Source organism: Ictalurus punctatus, chromosome 7 (assembly GCF_001660625.3).
Source record: "Ictalurus punctatus breed USDA103 chromosome 7, Coco_2.0, whole genome shotgun sequence".
NCBI lineage: Eukaryota > Metazoa > Chordata > Actinopteri > Siluriformes > Ictaluridae > Ictalurus > Ictalurus punctatus.
In genome coordinates this window covers 24,637,745-24,659,117 of record NC_030422.2, presented here as the reverse complement: position 1 = coordinate 24,659,117, position 21,373 = coordinate 24,637,745, and the positions used below count along the sequence as shown (strand labels likewise).

At 40.0% G+C, this 21,373-nt stretch overlaps 1 protein-coding gene across 1 annotated transcript; it reads left to right on the top strand.

Annotated features, from left to right (window-relative positions):
- Positions 1–1,076: 1,076 nt before the first annotated feature.
- On the top strand, positions 1,077–21,319 carry slc7a8a (solute carrier family 7 member 8a). Its single transcript, XM_017472559.3, has 12 exons — positions 1,077–1,349; positions 1,547–1,933; positions 7,867–8,071; positions 9,196–9,347; positions 13,642–13,767; positions 14,333–14,486; positions 15,406–15,529; positions 15,903–16,006; positions 16,358–16,454; positions 16,632–16,781; positions 18,042–18,219; positions 18,338–21,319. Exons 2-12 carry the CDS (start codon positions 1,792–1,794, stop codon positions 18,493–18,495), a joined length of 1,590 nt encoding a protein of 529 aa, XP_017328048.1. The 5' UTR covers positions 1,077–1,349; positions 1,547–1,791; the 3' UTR covers positions 18,496–21,319.
- Positions 21,320–21,373: the final 54 nt, after the last annotated feature.

The following is a 21,373-nucleotide window of genomic DNA, read 5'->3' as shown; positions in this document are numbered from 1 at the left end:
CATGGATCTCACTTTCAGCACAGGGACAGGTTTGGACCGCTTAGTTCCACTGAAAGAAAATCTTAATGCTACAGCACACTGTAACATCTTCTCCACAGGGACACAGACTCGAGTGTCTTGCATAAGCAGTTTACTGAACCAGGCTACTGTGGGTCACAGCCCCACGAAAACAAAAACAAAGGGCAAGAAGGACCTACTCCTCCACTTATTACCAGAACCTTCTGCTTTCTTTCCACCCCCCAGCACCCCCCCCCGAACTGCAATTCTAACTTTTTACACACACACCCCCCCCCCAACCCATCCACCCACTGAGACACCAAACATCGGTGTTTGGCGTGTATAAATCACATGCATTCTGATTGTTGCTGTGTTAAAGATTGCTGAAAAGTTCCACCAATAATTGATCATTAATATTACCCTGCAAAATCCCAACAGTTTCAGGAAACACTAACATGGCTGTGAGGCTCATGGTCCACATTCTTTTGGCCATATAGTGTATTAGTACAAATAGGCTATGACCTAAGAATACCAAAAGGCTAAATTCCTATTATATGTGAGTTAATGTGAGAGTTACTACGTCTATGAGATCATTTATAAGGAATATTATAAAGAAGCTATATGCTTCCTTTATTTCTAAGCTACGTTCGTCTCTTAGCTCTAGTGCAAAACCAAAGAAGCAAACTTCGGACTGATTCACTATATTTGGAAAAACCATTGCTTTAAAAGCATACACACAAAAAAAGTTCAACTGCAAGATACCTCGTATCACAGAATCAACGTATATCAGACATTCCTCTGGGGGCGGAATAGCTCATATAGCCATGTACAGCATGTTGCATGCACACATGCACTTGAGCCACACCAAGGGTATGCAAATTTCATAGCATGTCTGCAGTTCAGTGCAGAATACAGTAGAGCTTAAGTAAAGTATAAATTAGTCAAGCAAACCTAAATCAATGTGGGTAGAAAAACAGGATTGTCTGAGTGCTTGAGGATGGGGGGGAGGGTGGTTGTGTATTAGGCTTAAAGGGGAGGGGCCACCGCAGACCGTCTTTCGTTTCAGGTTGGATAGACGGTATAACGTCACCGCCTTAAGGGTTTTAAAGTCTGATTAAGCTCACCCACACACACATCCTCGTCATTTTCAGCTGTATTGCATCAGGGCGGTGTGAGAGAATCCCTCTGCCCGGTGCATGAGCTTTGGATACCGCACGTGAAAATAAGGAAGCGCCGGAGCACATGTTCTCAGAGAGGACACGAAGGATATTCAGTTCTCACAAGTCTCCATGAGGCGGTGGAAGAGACTGGACATGTTTATCTTTTAAGTGCAATTTTGGTGGAGTCTCAGGGTAAGTCGAGACCTAAATGACTAATCTTATTAGGCAGGAAACTATACATATCTACCACTGAGACGCTCCACTGAACTCATACTTTCATTCCAATTGGGATATATTCTTATCTTTATTATTATTATTATTATTATTATTATTATTATTATTATTATAAAAACCCGTGCAGTCACATTGACTAGTGTGATTGATTGAAGTGAAAATTGGAAGCTGGACTTTGTGTGCTCGTGTGATGATCTGCACCTGGCGGAGTGAAGGACGCAGGGGATGCTGGTGATCTCCGGATCCACACCGAGCAACGCGCACACTTGAACACGGAGAAATCCGCCGTCGTTCTTCCTTCTCCTGCGCTCGGTTTTCTTTCTCTGCAAATCACGCAGCGCACTCAAAACCAGCAGACTTCACTGACACAGCCTTCCACAAGACCTGGTGAGAAGTGGACATGACGGACGGACCGAGACACCGAGGGAGCGCGGCACCTGCCGGCGGGGAAGAAGCGCCGCAAGCCGGGAAAGCAGGAGGACAATCCTCCGTGGCTCTGAAAAAGGAGATCGGGCTTGTGAGCGCCTGCGGGATTATTGTCGGTTAGTAATGAAGCATGTCTGATTCAGTGTACTTTATAAGCACATAGTCATAGTGAGGAATAGTTCATCTTACTCACTTTCACACACGTCAATTTCTAAGGCAGAATAATAATAAAAAAAAACACACCATGTTTATTAGTCATACTACTCAACTGGCCAGTGAGAGTCCATTCCTAAAGAGATACCGGGTTGTAGTATCTAAGTCTAAGGTCAATTTTGAAGACGAAGGTCAAAGGTCCTTATCTATCGTGTCCTTCATGACGTGTGCTTGCACGCTGCTCCAATGTTAAAACAGCCAGCTTGTTAAACAGTGCTTGACATTGACAGATGCAGAACACGGAAGCAAAGCAAAGCACGTGTTAACAAACCACTTGTTCTTTCCTGTTGATCTGGAAGCCGCTTTGCATGTGACATGTTGATGTCGCTCTGCTCTCATGTTCGTGTGAGATTGGCTGTTCTTCTCATGGGATACAGTGAGCCAGGTGAGAGTGCGGAGGAGCAGTGACCTTGAAATGGAGCAGGACCATAAGGTTTCTATGGAAACTGAATAGTCTGGGCCTGTTCGATGAGTCTCTAGAGAGAGATGCACATCACTAGTCGCACAAGCAGTGTTGGTGGGAGAAGAATGTTCTGATCTTTAATAATGCATATGTTTAGATCTTGTGTATGGAAAATAGTCAATAGATCAGCTTCTGCTCGTGCAGGAAGAGAGAAACGGGAAGTAAACATGACTTCCAGTTACAGCTGTTACAGCTTTTACAGCAGTGTTTGCTTTATTTCTTGACCTTGTAAATAAGAGTGTCACCTAGTTTTAGAAATATCTAGAAATTCTAAATCATCAGTGGGTTAAAGGGAAAATCCACCCTAAATGACTTGGATATTATTACGTGTAAATAATATCTGATTATTCAATGGCATCCAATATATAAATTGTGTTGTCTGCTTAAACTTCAGTCACTCAGATGTTGGTCTATTTTCACTTTCCTACATTACGCACGATACTATTCATCTACACAGTGGTGCCAGTGAGAATTAACCCTCTCTACCTAATGGAAGCAGTGCAGCAGCGCTTTAGTCTGCCCAGCTCATCTGTACACTCTGCCCAAGTCTCTGTTGTAACTCAGCATCACTACATAAGTTTAGCTGCTTTGCATTCTAAGCCCAGGGTTTGCTATTTCCACTACTTCTAAGTTGACTTTCTCATTAATATGACATTGAATATCTCTGGAAAATCAGTGAGGAAAAGAAGCGCTTGCTCTTAACGACCAAATCTGACTGCTATGTTTTAGATTTTAAAAATTTCTCCTAATAAACACCATTTGTAATTGCGCTACCAATGTTCCTGCGTGCCATCATGTCAGCAAACAAACCTCTTTGATAAACTTCTCACGCTAACTAACAAATTAACACCAGAACCACTAAACACATCACACTCAGATCAACAAAAATGATTTAAAGTGTTTTCAGGATGGCGTGTTCTTTAAAGTAGCCATTTGGCCTGGGTATTATCACTTGCCCACATGCTAATCATGTGAATATTATTAAAAGCTAACAGTCATATTGGATCTCTTGTATGCCTATCAGCCGCCCTTTGTTCTGTGCCCGCGTCGCTGAATTTCTCAAAGGATCAGAAACACCACTCCAATCCATTTAGCCCATATAATAATTCTATATTAGCCACTCAGCTTTGCTCGAGCTGGGATATAATATATCATATATAGTTGCAGGTAGAATCCACAAGGTTCATAAACAAGACAAAGTGAAAGTTATTTGTAGCTCAAGGTTGAGGTTGTGGTTCAAATCCTAGTTCTCTTGCACTATTAAATGCTATAAAAGTGAAGATATGAGGTGGTTAATGAACACGATGCAATCAAGCTGACTGACAGGTTTGTAGTTTTCAATGTTGCACATTCTTCACCTCGGTTATACTCTGCGCTGATTAGACTCAAACGTAGGTTAGGGAAGCTGATGGATTTACTGCTGGCCTAGTTGGAGTGCATCCAAGCACCAAACGTTTATGTCCAGTCTCTGCCTGCTGGGTATGTGGGACTGGGGTTGTGGCGGTTATGTTCTGGCTAATGTTTGGTGCCAAAATAGTAGTTTAATCATGAGACAAGTGTGATAGTGCTGGAAAAGCAAGTGAAGATAAACCCGTTGGTTAATGTCATCACTGATCTCGTCATTCGAAACAAGTCAAGGTAGTCATGGCTGCTTTGATGCTTCTGCACAGTCGTGTGTGTGTGTGTGTGTGTGTGTGTGTGTGTGTGTGTGTGTGTGTGTGTGTGTGGTTTGTAAGCGGAAGTAAAAGCTGCGTTTGAGAAACTGAAAAAGCATGATTCTGTTTTCATTTTGATGAAGAGATGCTTTTTTTAAAAAAAAAAGTGGTCTATTGTAGGAGTCGGGCTCGGTATCTATTGTTAGTGCATAATGTTACCATGATTACAATAGTTGTAAACAGGATATTTTAATGTTTGTGTATAAAATTCCTTTCATAGAATGTTCAAAGAGCTGTATATGTGAACCACAGCAGGCTCCGGACTATAGGAAGTCCTAGCAAGAGTTTATTTTGGAGACACCCTGCTCCCCCTATTATTTTTAAATCGCTAAACTCCTAAAAACTAGACTATTAGAAGAAGAAAACACGCCTCACAAGCCGAATTGTACAGCGTTGTTAACTGTATTACTAAAAACACAATCACAGTTTAGTGAACATGAACATTTGGATCAGTATGTTGATATAGTAATCTTCACGTCATCACATTTCACTCGTAGAGATTAATTTAAACTAAGTTTAAACAACATCCTCCAGATGTAGAGTAGCTACTTTCCTTTTTTTTTGGGGGGGGGTAGCTTTTAATTAAAGAGAAAAAAGAAAAAAGCTGTCTTGCTGCTGCCATAGGCATAGGCACATGTTTAAAGTCATGTGGAATAACTGGGTACTGGAAGTACAGGTATAAGCTTTAGTTTCTCCTCCATGTCTCTACTTAGTAAGTTGCTTCTTGCCACATTCATCTCAATGGCTGTTATCTTAAAGCTCAGCGGCAGACAAGGTCGAGTTTGATTTTTGTATCGCTAGAATTCAAATGTATGATGCCCAAGCTAGTATGTAAGTAAAGCAGCACAGATTAAGCCCATTGGAAAATAATGGCAGCTCATGTCCTGTAGGCATCCTGAGAATATTCCTACTCATTTACTGTTTCTGTTGATGCAGAGCAATGATGCGGAGACCCTGGACAATATGGAGACCCTTGTTAACTTCCTATTCCACATGAATCAATGTGGCCTCTGTCTTGTACTAGTGCTGTACTACACACACAAACCCGCTCTGATGATCACTCCAAAATAATCCTCTCATTGTGCACTATTGCTAAATGGGTGGGGTTTAGAGCTGGTGATTAAACAGATTGACGGATAAACCGCCCCAGTGCTGGAGATTAATCTCCGTCCTGCTTGTTCTCTTTCACTCTCGGTGGTTCCCGCTAGCAGGACACAGAAATGCAGCCGGATCAATAGAGCAACAGAGGAGAATCAATACAAGAGGTTGGAGGAGATTAGTGGCAGCTCGCCTGTTTGGATGATAACATTATTGGTTGATGTTGCACGAAAATGTAGGTTTTAAAGCACCTGTAGTTTATTTTCTTATTACACTTCAAAGAAAAAAAAAAGAGGCTGAATAGGGGATTGACTGTTTATAGCGGCTAGGACATGTGTTAACAGAAAGTAACATGTCTTGTGGGTGTTCCACAACATTAAAAAGAACTCTAAACACTTGTATCAATTGTAGGATAAGAGGAATAAAACATCCTGTTATTTCACAATAATTCACCCCATTGATTGAGCTCATTAACTGTCCACTGCTAGATCCTAATGAGACTTATAGTCCCTCTATAGACACGTGTTCTGCGCTTCTAATACCTAGTTAGAGTGAGCAAGGTCTAGGCCTCAATAAAATAATCTGACCACAGATTAAAAACCATCAGATTAAAAATACATCTTGGCTGATCTTTTAAAAGCTGGATTTAAATACGACCGTTCCATTTGGTTGTGTTGAAATCATGAATCAGCCTGTAATACTACCGTCTGACGATGTGAGATGCTTGTGAGCGCTCGGGTAGGATTGGATGGTCGCATGACTGACGCTCTGCTTTAGCAAACACAAATACACCACGAGAAAGAGGAAGTGAGGGGAAGTAGTGCGTACACAGGAAGCCCTCGTGCTTGCCTGTTCCACTGGAGTCAGCACCGCACGAAGGATCCATTTGCGCTGGAGCTGCACGTGAGCTGCGTAAAGCTCTGTACGAGAGCAACTGGTTCTAACCAGTCTTTGGGTCAGGCGTGCTTAAGGCAATTAATACCAGACCGCTACGTTTCTGAAATTGCAATGTGAGCTAGCTGGAACCAGATTACTGAAGCCACTGCCCAGGTCTTGCACAAACAAGGTGGCATGTGATGCTAGAGATCATATAAAGTTGCGTAACCTGCAGTTGGCTGGTGTTAGGCATGCTAGAATTTGAAGTGCATATTCAAACTACAAAACAGGAATCGAGTATAGTCGGTGATCACATGCTCAAGTGCACAGAACAGAGAATCATAAGGTAACCCCTTATGATTCTCTGTTCTGTGCACTTGTGCATGTGGACCAGCCAGAGCTGTATGTAGTGATGCTACCTAAAAAGCCTCAAAGATCAGGTAATACCTTCAGTCATATTTGTCCTCATCAGGAATGAATAATCTGATTTAGTTTACATGCGACCTTTCGCCTACTTATCTATTTAAGATTTGAGCCCGAGTACTACTCTGGAGCTTTTACCCAGATGGCTCTTGTTTGTCATATCAGACCGTATGAAACTCTTAGCTTATGGGGTCTTGAGGATTTACTTGCTGTGTCATGGTTTCTCTTGTAAGACTTGAAAGTCAGAGACCGGGTAAAGAAACCCGTCCATCAAAAGGACTGTAAAGATGTCCTAGGATAAGGGCACATTGTTCTTATCAAAGGTCACCCAGGGATTTCCATGTGGACTACATGGTTATTTTCTTTCCCCTTTGTTCCTGGAGAGTCATCCCACGAGGCATGAACAATCCAGTGGGAATGGAGCACTGTTTGGTTTGAAACACACACACACACACACACACACACACACACACACACACACACGTGTGCATGCATGCATGTAGCAACTCGCTCACACATTTATGAGCTGTTGGAATCACTCAGATCACTCAGAATGAGGCGTGCCTAAGATAAAACACACACACACACACACACATACACACACACATGCTGCACCTGTTAACCCCAGTATGTGGTACTGACTCAGCACACTACTCTCTCTGTTTGCTGGCCTTGTGGGTTTTTTTTTTTTTCCCTCCCTCTATCCTGACATCCTCATTTTCCTTTGATTCACACAGCCGAGTCGATGTATTTTTCTGCTTTGCTGGTTTCTTTATAACGTCCCATTTTTCTCTGACATGCCAACGAACACTATTCACTCCTGTATGTGATGCGTTTCCATCAGTCCTGCTTCTATTGCAGAACATCTTTATTTCCAGTTTCATTTTCTATCTGTATATCATTCTATCTGTCCTTGTCTCTTCAGGAGGGGTTTGGTTAGATTTGCTGAGGATGCATTGTCACTTTGTGAACTTTGGCTGCTACGTGATACACCCTTATCTGAAGCTGAAATGCTTTCCTGTTAGCCATACAGGGCTACAAAGTCTACAAAGCTATGCACAAAAAGATCCATGGTTGTGATCACTGATTGGCTCTTGTAAAATACTGTCACTAATATTTTCCATCTTTTGTGCAGCGAAGCATTTATGTGTGGTAATGTAGTAACCCGGTAAATCAGACGTATCTGATAGCTGATAGTCCTGTTCAGAGATGCTAGTTCTGTATAACTATATCACATCATTCCATACAATGTGTGTCTCAGGTAACATCATTGGCTCGGGGATCTTTGTCAGTCCTAAGGGTGTGCTGGAGAATGCTAGCTCCGTTGGCCTAGCGATCATCGTCTGGGTTGTTACGGGTGTCATCACCGCTATCGGTGCCCTCTGCTATGCTGAACTAGGGGTCACCATCCCGAAGTCTGGCGGTGACTACTCTTATGTCAAGGACATCTTCGGTGGACTGGCAGGGTGAGTGTCTTTACATGAGACAATTCAGATACAGCTCAAACACTCGGGTGCTTCAGTACCGGTAGACTGGTGCTTCTTCACATAACTGGCTTTTAAGGTGGCTCGCTGACTCGGGAACATCACCCCACAATATTTTTGCTTGTCTGCCATCTTTGAAGGCCAGTTTGAAACATAATATACTCCACACTTTTAAATGTTTTCATTTTTAGATTTATCACATTTTTATTTGGATTTAAACAAAATTAGGGTGGCCCATCTGAACATTATTATTATTATTATTATTATTATTATTATTATTATTTCATGCTAATATCTGATGAAGTATAGAATGTTCTTACTCTGAACAGACCACATTCAAATGATTCGTAGTCTTAATGACGGTCATTAACGTGCATTTGTTCTGTTAAATGTTCTCCGACCACTAATGCCTTTCGAATTGATTTTGTTATTCTGAATTTCACAGCATAATGAATTGCAGGAATCAAGCTAACAGGGTTATCAAAGCAGAAACTGTATGACGTCCTCGTAGCAGATGGAAAATTGGAGGACAAATATGAAGTCCTAGTGTTCCTTTCTCACCGATAAAACTCATGCCACCTGACGTCCTTTTGGCCTTTTCTTAAACTAACAAACTTCCTTTACTACAGTTTACATTTACATTTTATTCATTCAGCAGACGCTTGTATCCAAAGCAACTTCCAAATGAGGAAATGCAGGCAAAGCGATGTATCAAGTGGAGAACAATACAAGTGAATACAATACTAGAGAAGCATTAGATTATTAGCTTTTTGTCACCAGTTTTTCGAAACCGCTTGACCTTCATGTTAATTAAAGTGAATTAGTACAGAGTTGTTATTTCCTAATGCTAATGCAGAGCTTATAATAGGCTTATGCATTATTCACATACCAGTGAGAATAATCGATGCTTTTGTCCACATTGTGTCACTGTGTGTGAGAATGGGTTTCAGATTTACATAATTATTTGAAACGATAACCAGTGGCTTCGATAGGGAGTATGATGGTGGTTTTAGTAGTAATGGTACATGTAAAAGGTATAGACATTTAGAAACACGTGAGTCTTCTTCCAGACTGTGTGATGATGTTCGTGTTCTTGTGTGTTCCAGGTTCCTGAGATTATGGATCGCTGTTTTGGTGATCTACCCCACCAACCAAGCAGTCATCGCTCTCACCTTCTCCAACTATGTCCTGCAACCGCTCTTCCCCACCTGCTTCCCACCCGAGAACGGCCTTCGTCTGCTTGCTGCCATCTGTCTCCGTAAGTCCCGTAGATCAGTATGGGGGAGGGGAGAGAGACAAAAAGAAATTGAGAGGGAGGAAAAACAGGAAATGATGGAGAGAGGGAGAAAAGAGTGTTTTGTGAGGCCACAAACAAAACCATAAGCACATTACGAATCTGAAATTATGCCAAGCTCAGGGCACTCTTAAAATTAAAAATGCTTCTTTAGAGCATTTCTGGTTTCCTAAAAAAAAACAAAAAAACAACTTCCAGTGCATGTTTCTTTCACCATATTTAGTCAGTGACATAATGAAGTGGATGATTATTTCCCACTACAAAGAATGTAGACATAAATAGTGGAAAATGATTCTTCAGTTATTTAAAGACTTCATGCTGAGAACCTTTTCTGCTATCCTTTATCTTTCAAAGTGATGGCAAGGCTCTGTACATGTATACACCCGTGTATATTTTTAGCACATTTAAGCAACATTTAGAAGAGGACCTCCTGTTGACCTCCACCAACTCGTCACAAGAGAAACAGTTTATGTAAATGCATTGTTTTTTCATCTGTTTGTGATTTTCTTGCTGTTTTATGACTCTTATTCATACCAAAAGGTATTCAGTCATGGTGTGTATGCAGCCTTTTCTCATAAAGAGGTTGCCATAACAACTCTCCTCGTGATGACGACAATCACGGAGGTTGTACTAACACTGTAGAGCTGATCTAGGAACAGATCTGACTTTCAGTGCAGTGGCATGCCAGGAAGAAAACCGACACCAGATCAGAAGTGCTACTGGATCAAGGCTGTGCTCATGAGAGGCTCTCGGAGGATGAGCGATGATTCATGATGCGGTTCTTCTAATCTGATTGCCAATCGTACCCGAGACAAACAGTCTCGCTCTGAGAAGTGCATAAACATGTTTATTTCTTATTTACCTGCATTCACACTGCAAGTTAAACCGGACCAAATCCATTGTCATCTTATTTGTTTGTCCATGACAGTGTGAGTAGCAAATTGGCATTGAACCTGACATTTATCATTCATTCCTAATTGGACCAGTTTTCTATGTGGTATTGCAATTTAGTACATATTTGAAATGTGCCAATGAACAGTCAGTTCAGTCGGTCCTGTGTTGAGGAAATCCTGTGGCAAATCAGAGAGAGGTAATTAAAAGTTGCACACAATGCCAGTTTAACAACCTCAATGGTTAATGCAGTCAGTCTGCCTGGAATGCTAGTTAAGTGTAATTTTCTCCTACAGAGACTGTCATGCTTTTGCTTAAGTAGGATAGCTACATGGCATAAAATATTACTTGTGCCTAAACAGTTCGGCTTGTAGTCAGATACAGAATGTTAAAATGTCTGGCATGCTCTCACCTCACAGTCCCCCGTCTCAATTTTGGGCATAACTAGACTTTAAAATGCAAAATACCTGGGGGTGAGATTTATGCAAAAGAGAAGCACATTTCAGTTCAGGAAAGCCTGTGACTTTGAGAGATTTATTATTTATATATATTTATATAGTGATTTATATAAAATCTAAATTTCTCTATGAAGGGTTTTCCCAGGTGATGGTTTAAAACTCCAACATAGGTAAAAGGAAAAATCAAATGAGTGGATTATCAGTGAGGTGTAAATAGAGAGAAGTGGAGATAGATGTGTGAAGGATAAATCGATGGAGGACAGACGCTGGGGGGGAGAGAGGAGGTGTTGAGAAAGGATGGCTGTATGAGCAGACCTGGAGCTATTTGACAAAGCTCACACTCTCATCACAAATACTACAGGAGGTGTGGAGATCACCGAGCCAAGAAAAACAGTTACAGAGAAACTGAATGTGTTGTACATATACAGTGCCCTCTAGTAATATTGGCACCCTTGGTAAATATGAGCAAAGATGGCTGTGAAAAATTGCCTTTATTGTTTAACCTTTTGACATTTTGTTCAAAAAAATAAATACTCTGCTCTCATGGATATCAAGCAACTGTAAACACAACACAGGTTTATCAAAAAAAATCTTTGTTAAATGTAGGTGTGCAACAATTATTGGTACCACAATGAATTAATGAGAAACCTTTTTGAAGTATATTCACAGCTGCCTTTGCTCATATTTACCAAGGGTGCCAATATTACTGGAAGGCACTGTGTATATATATATACACACACACACACACACACACGTACGTACGTACGTACGTACATACACATACATATAAAATCTGTATCTCTTAAACAGTATCAGATCAGGTTACAGAACACTGTGTGATATCAAAGAAAAATATTTAGTGTTTTTGTTTTTGAACGGTTTTAGGTATCGTATTTGTGAGTATTGTGTAAGTGGAGAAGAGGCACTGACCTGGTTTTACCTGTTCGTGTAAAGCTGATGTAAGCGGATCTACAGGAGGAGAGGGGGCTGTCCTAGAACCTGTGTTGTCTTGTGTTTCTCAGAATGGTGCCAGCGTATGGGAAGAAGGAATGCCCTCGGGATTCTGTGCTAGATTGAATGGTTGGATAGAAAGGAAAAGCTGAAGGAAGGGCTTTTTTTTTTTTTTTTTTGTACTAATGTTTTGTTTTGGTCCAGTAAGGATAAAGGAAGGAAAAGTTACAAAGAGCACACTGTTTCAGGCCATTGCTTGCCTTGTACTCCTCTACAGTATCCTACTTGCATGACACACTAACATTTTAAAGAAAGCTGTTGAACGAGACATTTTGGCGCTGTACAAAATGAGCAGATTGTTTATACAGTAAGTGTAAAGAATTCTGGGAGTTTCTTTGGTTTTGTAAATATTTCAGCATCTTGTGAGTTCTTAATGAATCAAGTCTGAAAAAGTTTTAGTTATGATTGGAATACAGTTAGAATTTGTGCATATTTCTGTACATTTTTAAATCCGGCTCTTATGCACATGCATTTTGTTTCTTCTTTACAACCTGCTGCTAATTACTCAGTATCTGTTGCTTTTATCTGAAAATATGACTTCAGGAGAGATTTGATATTTACTCGTGTAGATGCCCACTATCACGAAAAGCTGTTTATACCGAGTTAGGCCATAACAAGATAAATCCAGTGCTTCTGCTTACATGAAACCGAATACCCTTCACATTTTCACCACCTGTTTGTCTCCAGACCCTGAGAACTGGATGGCTGACAAATTACGATAATTAAGTGACAATGTTCTTTTCTGAGAGTACCGTGAGAGTATTTAATGTTTGATTGTAGTTATCAGGGTGTTTATGGCCCTGGTTATCTTTCCTCAGATGATCTGGGTAACTGACACCGTCAGCACTGGCTCTTGTTGACCGATTTTAGAACAGCGTATTCCTAAACCTAGTGCTATTAGTGTCATAGTGAGAACTGAGGTGCTGCGCTCCCTTTTTTATAAATTTGCAGAGCTTTTCAGACTGAATTTGTAAGCCCTGTTTAAAAATGCAAAACAAATATAAGAGCAAAGGCATTTAAATGCTTCATGCATGTGAGAGGTGGGATTGAGGTTTTCCTACATTGTATATCCACATGTTTGACTGAAACTAAAAGCATTCAGCATAATCCCAAAGTCCAGGGTTTGAAGTTCACTGAGGTTTCTACAAGTAAGCTGGAAAGAAAAGAATACCACAACCTTTCAGTTTATGACCTAAAAGTGTACTTTAGCCATTGCAGGAGTTAAGTCGTGAGCGTGTGTGTATGAGACCCTTGTGTGTCTACTTTTCACCTGACTCATAGTTTGTGTGACTCATGCAGCAAACAAATGATTCAGAACCTGAATCCTGAATCACAGCTGAGCATGTGTTCTCTTTTTTTCTGTTTTCAATTCAAATGGCCTGATAAAATCAAGGCCTATGTTTATCATTGCAGAGTGTTTATACGGTATAGCCTTATTTATATTCCCTCTGCGTTTTCCTCAATATCATTATATCCACTGAGTACCGTCTGATCCAGGATCAGCACTCTTTGTTTGAAGAGTTTCATAAATACAAGTCTGGGAGAAGAACATTGTTTATTTAAAGACTTTTTGTCAATAGTTCCATTTAATCTTGTACATCATCCACGAAACAAGGTATTTCCTGTTATCACTTATAGTAGCTAGAGCCAGATATTTTCTCACTAGTCTCTGTATTTTCTTTCTTGAAGTTAATAATACAAAAATGCAGGTTGTCAGGAAACACAAAGTCCTCTCTGAAGTCTCATGTTCTTAAAGTTAATTATTATAACCTGCTCGTTTTTTATTCAGTACTGTTCCAGGTTTTACTATGGGAGAAATAATAGAAATAGCACATAAACTTGCGTTAAGTTTGTGTTCGGTATTCTGATGTCTCCCTTCTGATCTCTGTCTGTTTTAGTGCTGCTGACGTGGGTGAACTGTGCGAGCGTGCGCTGGGCCACACGCGTACAGGACGTGTTCACGGCTGGGAAACTGCTGGCCCTCATCCTTATCATCATCATGGGCATTGTACAGATCTGCAAGGGTAAGAGCCATCTGCCTAAATGTCTGTGTATCTGTGTGCGACAGGATGTCCATGTGCGAGTGTGTGATTTTTATTTATTTATTTATTTTGTGTGTGTTATTGCTTTTCTGTTTCTCCAGTCCACTGATCACACAGTTACATCTTCCCCTTGCTGTCTAAAGAGAAGTCATCAAGTTCAAAAGCACTACGATAGCAAAGCTGTGATAACTGTTTTCTCAGCCAAAGCATTGTCAAGGATTAGACAGGCTTGCAGTACAGAGGGGGGTGTTATATAAGGGTTTATTCCACAGACTGCTCTGATATGACTGCAGTGACAGCTGTTCTCAGCCTCTGAATACCGAAAGCAAACAGGAATGGTGTGTGTTTGTAATAGATCGTTAACACTGCCACTGTGAGTGTATGGCTTTCTTGTTGCTCACTCATGTGTGAGGATGGATTCGATCTGAGCAGAAGAACTGAGAGGTCACGGCCCAGAGAAAGACCTTTTTATGAGCCTATTAATGCAATAAGACAGGAAGTTTAGGTTTCTCATTATTCCTTGTGCTTTTTCTGTCTCTCTGTACAGGCGACTATTATTGGCTGGAGCCAGTCAATGCCTTCGAGCCGTTTCAGGACTATGATGTCGGTCTGATAGCTCTAGCATTTCTGCAAGGCTCCTTCGCTTATGGAGGTTGGAACTTCCTTAACTATGTGACCGAGGAGCTGGTTGATCCCTATGTGTAAGTCTCCAAGCTTGGGCATAGATTGATGGTAACTAGCCAAATGTTATGTCGGGAATATCTGACAAGCCGTCATAGGAACAGGTGTAACAGGAAAAAGTAATTGTCAGGCTTCTCTCATGCCCCCTAGCAACGTCTATATATTGCACCTTGCAAAAGAATTCCGCACTGGAACTTTTCCACATTTTGTAGTGTCATCATTAACCAGTCACTGATTTTTGGTGGATGGACTCCTCTAGACAGAGCTGCATCTGTGCCCTGTTCTTTAAAATTTGGGTTATTTTTATTTTTTATAACCAAACATGGATTCAAACTTTTCCAGAGATTTGTCCCAGACTTGTTTTGATAGCTCCTTGGTCTTCGTGATTCTGTTTGTTTACATATTTTCTCTAACAAACTCTTGGGCCTTCCAGGACCCAGTGTATTTATATTAAGGTCACATGACCGATAGAGTCCATTCAACTATTTGTCACGTCTGATAACTGCTTGCACCAGAACTAACTTATGGGTTTCACAGCAATGGGGGGGTGAATACTGTTGCCCACTATATTGATTTATTGCCCCCACTTCAGTATTATGATCTATTTTGTGTAGATTCATGACATATAATCCCTATGAAGTCCTTTGCAGTTCCAGGTTGTAACACTACAAAATGTGGATAAGTTCAAGGGGTAAATACTTACGCAGTGTTCTGTAGTAATTTGTACTAGTTGACAACTTAAAGCCTTGAGAACCATTAGTAATGCTTAGTAATAGTGCTTTACTAGCACTAGCCATCAGTACTTTTTAATGCTATACAGTAGAAATTATTTATTAGAACTAGAAATAATGTATTAATAGCAATCCAGTTCAACACACTGAGAAGGAAACCGTGACATGGCAGGTAGAAGAAACCTCTTCTGCATCTTTCTCTATACAGAAACCTACCTCGTGCAATCTTCATCTCCATCCCCCTGGTGACTTTTGTTTATGTTTTTGCTAACATTGCGTACGTCACCGCCATGAGCCCTCAGGAGCTGCTGGCCTCCAACGCTGTTGCTGTGGTGAGTATTCTGTCTCCTAATTGGCCTGAATTGAACCATTCACCAGTTTGCAGGTCACCATGGAGCAGAGCTGAGCCTCAAATAGTATTGATTTATATATCGATTAGATACAATATAAAGTATTTGTATATCATGTTGATGAATTGTGTTTTGCTTAGTATTTTACGACATATCTAAGTATCAATTGTTCTCCCAATTTCTCCCAATTGATACTTATGCCATAATCCAATATGAGAAATTTGTGAATTCAGGTCGACTAAACGTACCACTTGGATTGTTCAAATTCGTCAACTTTCCAGGCCCTTCTCCTCCACTATATCTCTGTTTCTCTCTTGCTCGAGCTGTCATTCACCACTCTTTTGCTCTCTCCCAGACGTTTGGTGAGAAGCTGTTGGGAGTGATGTCATGGATCATGCCCATCTCAGTGGCTCTGTCCACCTTTGGGGGGGTCAACGGCTCCCTCTTCACCTCCTCTCGGTCAGTCTCACCATCCATCCATCCATCCATCCTATCCAGTCATGCTTTGTGATTTCCTGTAAACACAGTCCTTTATCTTGGGCTCATTGTCTGTCTTGTCTCATGTTATGTTCTTCCATATGTTGCCATTCTACACAGTGTCAGTGTCTGTGCCTCGCAAACACTGACCTATCAGTGCAGATATGTCCTCTGGCTCGTAAATATGTCATGCTGTGTTCAGTGGTCTCTGTTCCTTTCTCCTGGTCTCTGTCGGTCGTCTTCAGTTGTCATTCTCTCTCTCTCTCACTCAGTGTCTAATGTTTGCTATTGGATTGAATGTCCTAAATTGCTGCATGCACCATTTTCTATCAGGTTGTTTTTCGCTGGTGCCAGAGAGGGCCATCTCCCCAGCCTGCTAGCTATGATCCATGTGAAGCGCTGCACACCTATTCCTGCTCTACTCTTCACTGTGAGTCACATACACCATTCCTTTTTTTGCTTCCACTCTTATACTCTATAGGTTGTTAAATATAATTCATAATGGATTACCAGTATCTGAGGAATAACTCCTGTCAATCATTGAACTCTGCTAAATGTAGTAGTTTCTTATTCTTTTCGTCTGTTTTTTTTTTTCGTTCTCTCTCAGTGTATCTCGACCCTTCTGATGCTGTGCACTAGTGACATATACACACTTATCAACTATGTGGGCTTCATCAACTACCTCTTCTATGGTGTAACAGTTGCCGGGCAGATTGTCCTGCGCATCAAACAGCCTGACATGCCACGACCAATCAAAGTGAGTGTGTTTTGAAATAAATTTAAAGAAAATATTTTGGGTTTTTTTGTATTTTATTTTTTTTTTTCTCCGACTTTAACAGATTCTGATTTTGATGAACCCTTCTAGTATGTTATGTTTGTGCCTACTCAGCATGGCTCAAGGTCCCTTTCCAGAACCTTTAAATTAACTGTCCCTCAGTGGTGGAACGAACTTCCAACCTCAATCCGGACCACAGAATTTGTCACTAAAGACCCACCTCTTCTGTGAACGCTTAACGAACCCCTAGAATGCCAACCCCCACATTTATGTAAAAAAACAAACAAAAAAAACCAAGCAAAACAAAAACATACTCTGGCTCTTACACCCTTGCACTTTGCCTCTCTAGAACTCTATTAATAAATCTTGTATGGTAGCATTATTTGCATTGTTCTCCACTTGATATCGCTTTGCTTGTATTTCCTTATTTGTAAGTCGCTTCGGATAAAGCGTCTGCTAAATGAATACATGTAAATGGGTCAATTTGAGCAATTTCCACATTTGAGATGTTTGAAATCCTGGTTAATCTCTCTTTTTAGCTTTTGAAATTCTTTGACTTTTTTTTCCTCATTTAGGCTCATGAACATGCAAATATTTCTTCTTATGGCTTGTCCAAGACAAGCCATAAATAAAGGTTTCCTGTTAAGCTGTTCAATGCTGTTTTTTTTCTTTTTTTTTTTTCTTTTTTTTGGTGTGTATTTAAACTGTAGAAGTCATTTTGACCCAATATATAATGGATGTAACGTTTAATCCCCCCCCCCCACCCCCCCAACAACTTGTATATTGAATATCGTTTAAAGTTCCATAATGTAAAATGTCATTCAAAAGAGGGGAAAAAAAAGTACCTGCCGTTTTCCTTTCATGAGGAAATGCATGTTCTGTTCTTATGCAAATTAGAAATAGTCCTTGGCCCTACACACCCCTCCCTGGGTAACCGGTATGTCACAGCCTACATTTCCATGTTGAGAGATAATTGGCGCTTGTACTTCATGATGCAACACTGTTTAACACTAACTCAGATTTGTTTGTTGTTGAAATATTCGGCCCTGTTGCAGGTATTCGAAATTCAGACTGACAATTTCTGAGTTTTTATAATGTTCAGGGTGACATTAAGCCGTCTCAAAGATCCTCCGTGAGCCACATTCATTTAAATATGAAACTGAGAACGAGCTCCTATTTACTAAAAAATTTCAGCGCATTTTCTCAAGAATATCTAATAACACACTTGCATTCTGATCTCAGATCAGCCTAGTGTGGCCAGTGATCTATCTGCTGTTCTGGGCCTTCCTGCTGGTCTTCTCTCTGTACTCTGAGCCTGTGGTTTGTGGTATCGGCCTGGCCATTATGCTCACTGGTGTTCCCGTCTACTTCCTGGGAGTGTACTGGGATAACAAGCCCCAGTGCTTCAACACATTTGTGGGTAAGTGGAATAGACTTGGTTTATGTCATTATTTGATCCCGGTCTTAATTAACTTGTAAATACTTACTAATGTGTATATAATATAAATAGTAACACAATGCTTTGTAACTTTCCTCAGATAAGATGACTTACCTGGGCCAGAAGTTCTGTGTGGTGGTCTATCCAGGAGAGGATGAGAAGCCTGAAGACTGCCGAGAAGACGGGATCGAGATGAAAGAGGAGTCTGCTCCTCTGTCTGCAGCAGACAGCGCAACACCAAACTCGGCTAATTACTGAATACAAGAATGCAGACATGCACACTCTCTCACACACACACACGGTCACGTGCAGAGTGCCCGGATGATACAGATCCACACTGGCAAAATGGGTGTTGAACTCCTAAAACACACACTAGTAAGCCTTTTTCGATTGCTGCACATGTGCAGGGTTGTCATTTCCTATCAGTATGAGGTAGACTGAGGTAGAGGTGAGAGGTTAGTGACGAGGATGGGTAAAGGAGCTGGATGCTATTCCAGTCCTCTACGTGTTTAACTTAACACCTCAACATGGCCGCCATGCTGCAGTAGCTTCTGTAAAGAATCCAGCTACATTTTACCCCCCATCTCTTAAGGCAACGTAAAATAAACCATTAAAACCGAATGTACGTAAGACTGTGCTATTTTGGTAATGTCTGATTTGTAATACAGAATCAAATCCGCACTTTTTTGTTAATGTATAAAATCCAACTAAAATGATTTTCATATCCACACTCTAGCTTTGTACCTCTCATCCTCTGACCTCGAGTACTCCTCCACCTTTTTCTTTTATTACAGATGTAGTCAATGTACTACAGTGTTTTCATCTAGACACACACGCACATTATAAATATATATACATACACATGCCACATCCAGATCCACACCGTTTGCTTAGTGCAGTATTAGTCTTTGACGTCCTACAAAATCGTCTTTAGTGTAGTTTAACCATGCAATGTATTTTGATTCCAATATTTATTAGATTCAGCTCCACCACACACTAAAATTTTATTTCAATTCCAAAATGTTCTTTTTTTTTTTTTTTATCCACAATTGTGATGTTTTGTCTTTATTGTTATTCCTTTGTGTCATTTTCAGTCAATACTTTTTTTTTTTTGTTTTTTATCCAATTGATAACTCTGGGATTTTCTTTTTTTTAAGCTTGAGATAGTATCTATAAAATATATATATTTAAGAAACACATTTTGTGGTTTAGAGTAGTTTTCTACCAGAGTCTTTGGCTGGTGTGCGTACCATTCTAACGCTTTTAATTGCCTTAATTATAATATTAGATAATATGCCTGTATTTAGGCATTCATGTTATCACTGTTTTATTTTTGTTTTTTTAAACACCATTGAACACCCCCCCCCCCCCCCCCCCCGCGCCTTTTTTTTTTTTTTTTTTTTTTGAAGATAAAACAGTTTACGAAAAAAAAAAAAAAAAGGCTCTGAAATTTTATGCTGACTGCTTCATAGGATGAACTGGACTAATAACAGCATACATGATTTTTAGTGGTGATTTTCTTTTATTATATTCACACACCCTGAAGTAAAAGACACACTTTCTAAAAACACTCATGAATGTGTTCAATTGTAAATTAAAAGAACTAATACGTTGGAATTAATTTCACGTGAGTAAAAAGGATGTATCTTCACGTGAAGTAGCTTGTCTTAGTTCACATTTCGAAAAAAAGGAAAACGACGAGATGTAAGGGAGTGCTATATTTTTGTTCTTGACATGACTGTCGAAAAGACACAAATATATAAAAACAAAATAGAGGACTGTATAAATGAGTACTTGAGTACTAAACATGTATTTAGAGTCAGATAAGTCATTTGCTATTAATATTCTTATTACTCTAAAATAATTTAGCTGTATTATAGGTGTTAATGTGGCTGCAATAACTTGACTAACTTTAACTGACCAAACCAGCCCTTCTCTTCACCTTCTATATCATATATCTGTGCTGCCACTGTAAATAAAAAAGAAATGATGGTATACACAGCTGACAGTGCTTATATTGTCCATATTTGCTATTGTGAGATGCCATTTGTGCAACAGGATTTCATGTAGGATTATATTCTCCCATGTCCAAAATCCTACATAACCCAATCCGATGCATTTAGTTTTTGCAGTGATTTGAGTGATCGAGACACACACTTTCTCATGATTCTGCAGCTTTTTCCTTTTTTTAAATGTAAAAAATAAATAAATACATAATACGACAGAGGTGCAATCATTCAAATGTACTTCCCAACAATAGCAAAATGGACAGAAAGGTTCAGAGTTGGCTGGTGTGTGTGTGTGTGTGTGTGTGTGTGATGTTCATGGTCGCAGGGTCTATGTCTATGTGCCTACGTAGTGATGTCACGCTTTTTCCTAATCAATACTCGTGGAAAAATGATCACCACTAAAATGAGTGCCAATTGTTCCCTGTGTGTATAAATATAGTAAATGTGTGCAAGTGCTTGTGAACAAGCAATAGAATGTATAGTGCTGACTTTCAGGACACATCTTAAGTCTCATATTAAAAGAAAGAAACACTATTAAAATAACTTTCTCCAGGCTTATAAATCTGTTTGATTTATAATTCTATACACACCATTTTGCAGGAGGTTTAGACGTCACTAGATCTTTCACGGTATATGTGATAATCAATAGGAAATCTTAACAGTGTTGCACATCTCATTCACTACAAACACTCAGAGCATATATACACTGTCAATTCCCACAGACTTCTGAAGACAGGCCACTGAAATCCATGCAAAATGTTGGTGTAACCCATAACTGAGCTCTTTAGATGTGTCCACAGGATATGACTCCCCACCCCTCGGCAACACGTGATTGATGTTTATGATATTTAAAATGTCTTTGTCGTGTTACATTTCAATTGAGCTTGTTTTTGTTAGATGGGTTTTTTTTTTTTTTGACATGAAAAGTTAAATACTGATAAATACAGTGAAAATCTCAAATCATCCAACACACATTACTTCAAGATGAAGTTTCTACTGATCTCGTTTCTTATGGATTTTGTATGTGTTTCAGCTGTGTATTGAAGACAAATAAATCTCTACACCCAAATTAATTAATACATAGTGTGCTCTGTTTTATGGGGCATTGCTTTAAACGTTTTGTTGTA

Coding starts and splice junctions, on each gene's coding strand:
- slc7a8a (XM_017472559.3), top strand. CDS start 1,792: ATGACGGACGGACCGAGACACCGAGGGAGCGCGGCACCTGCCGGCGGG. Junction 16,007..16,357: donor TCCCTCTTCACCTCCTCTCG/GTCAGTCTCACC, acceptor ATTTTCTATCAG/GTTGTTTTTCGCTGGTGCCA. Junction 16,782..18,041: donor ACATGCCACGACCAATCAAA/GTGAGTGTGTTT, acceptor TTCTGATCTCAG/ATCAGCCTAGTGTGGCCAGT.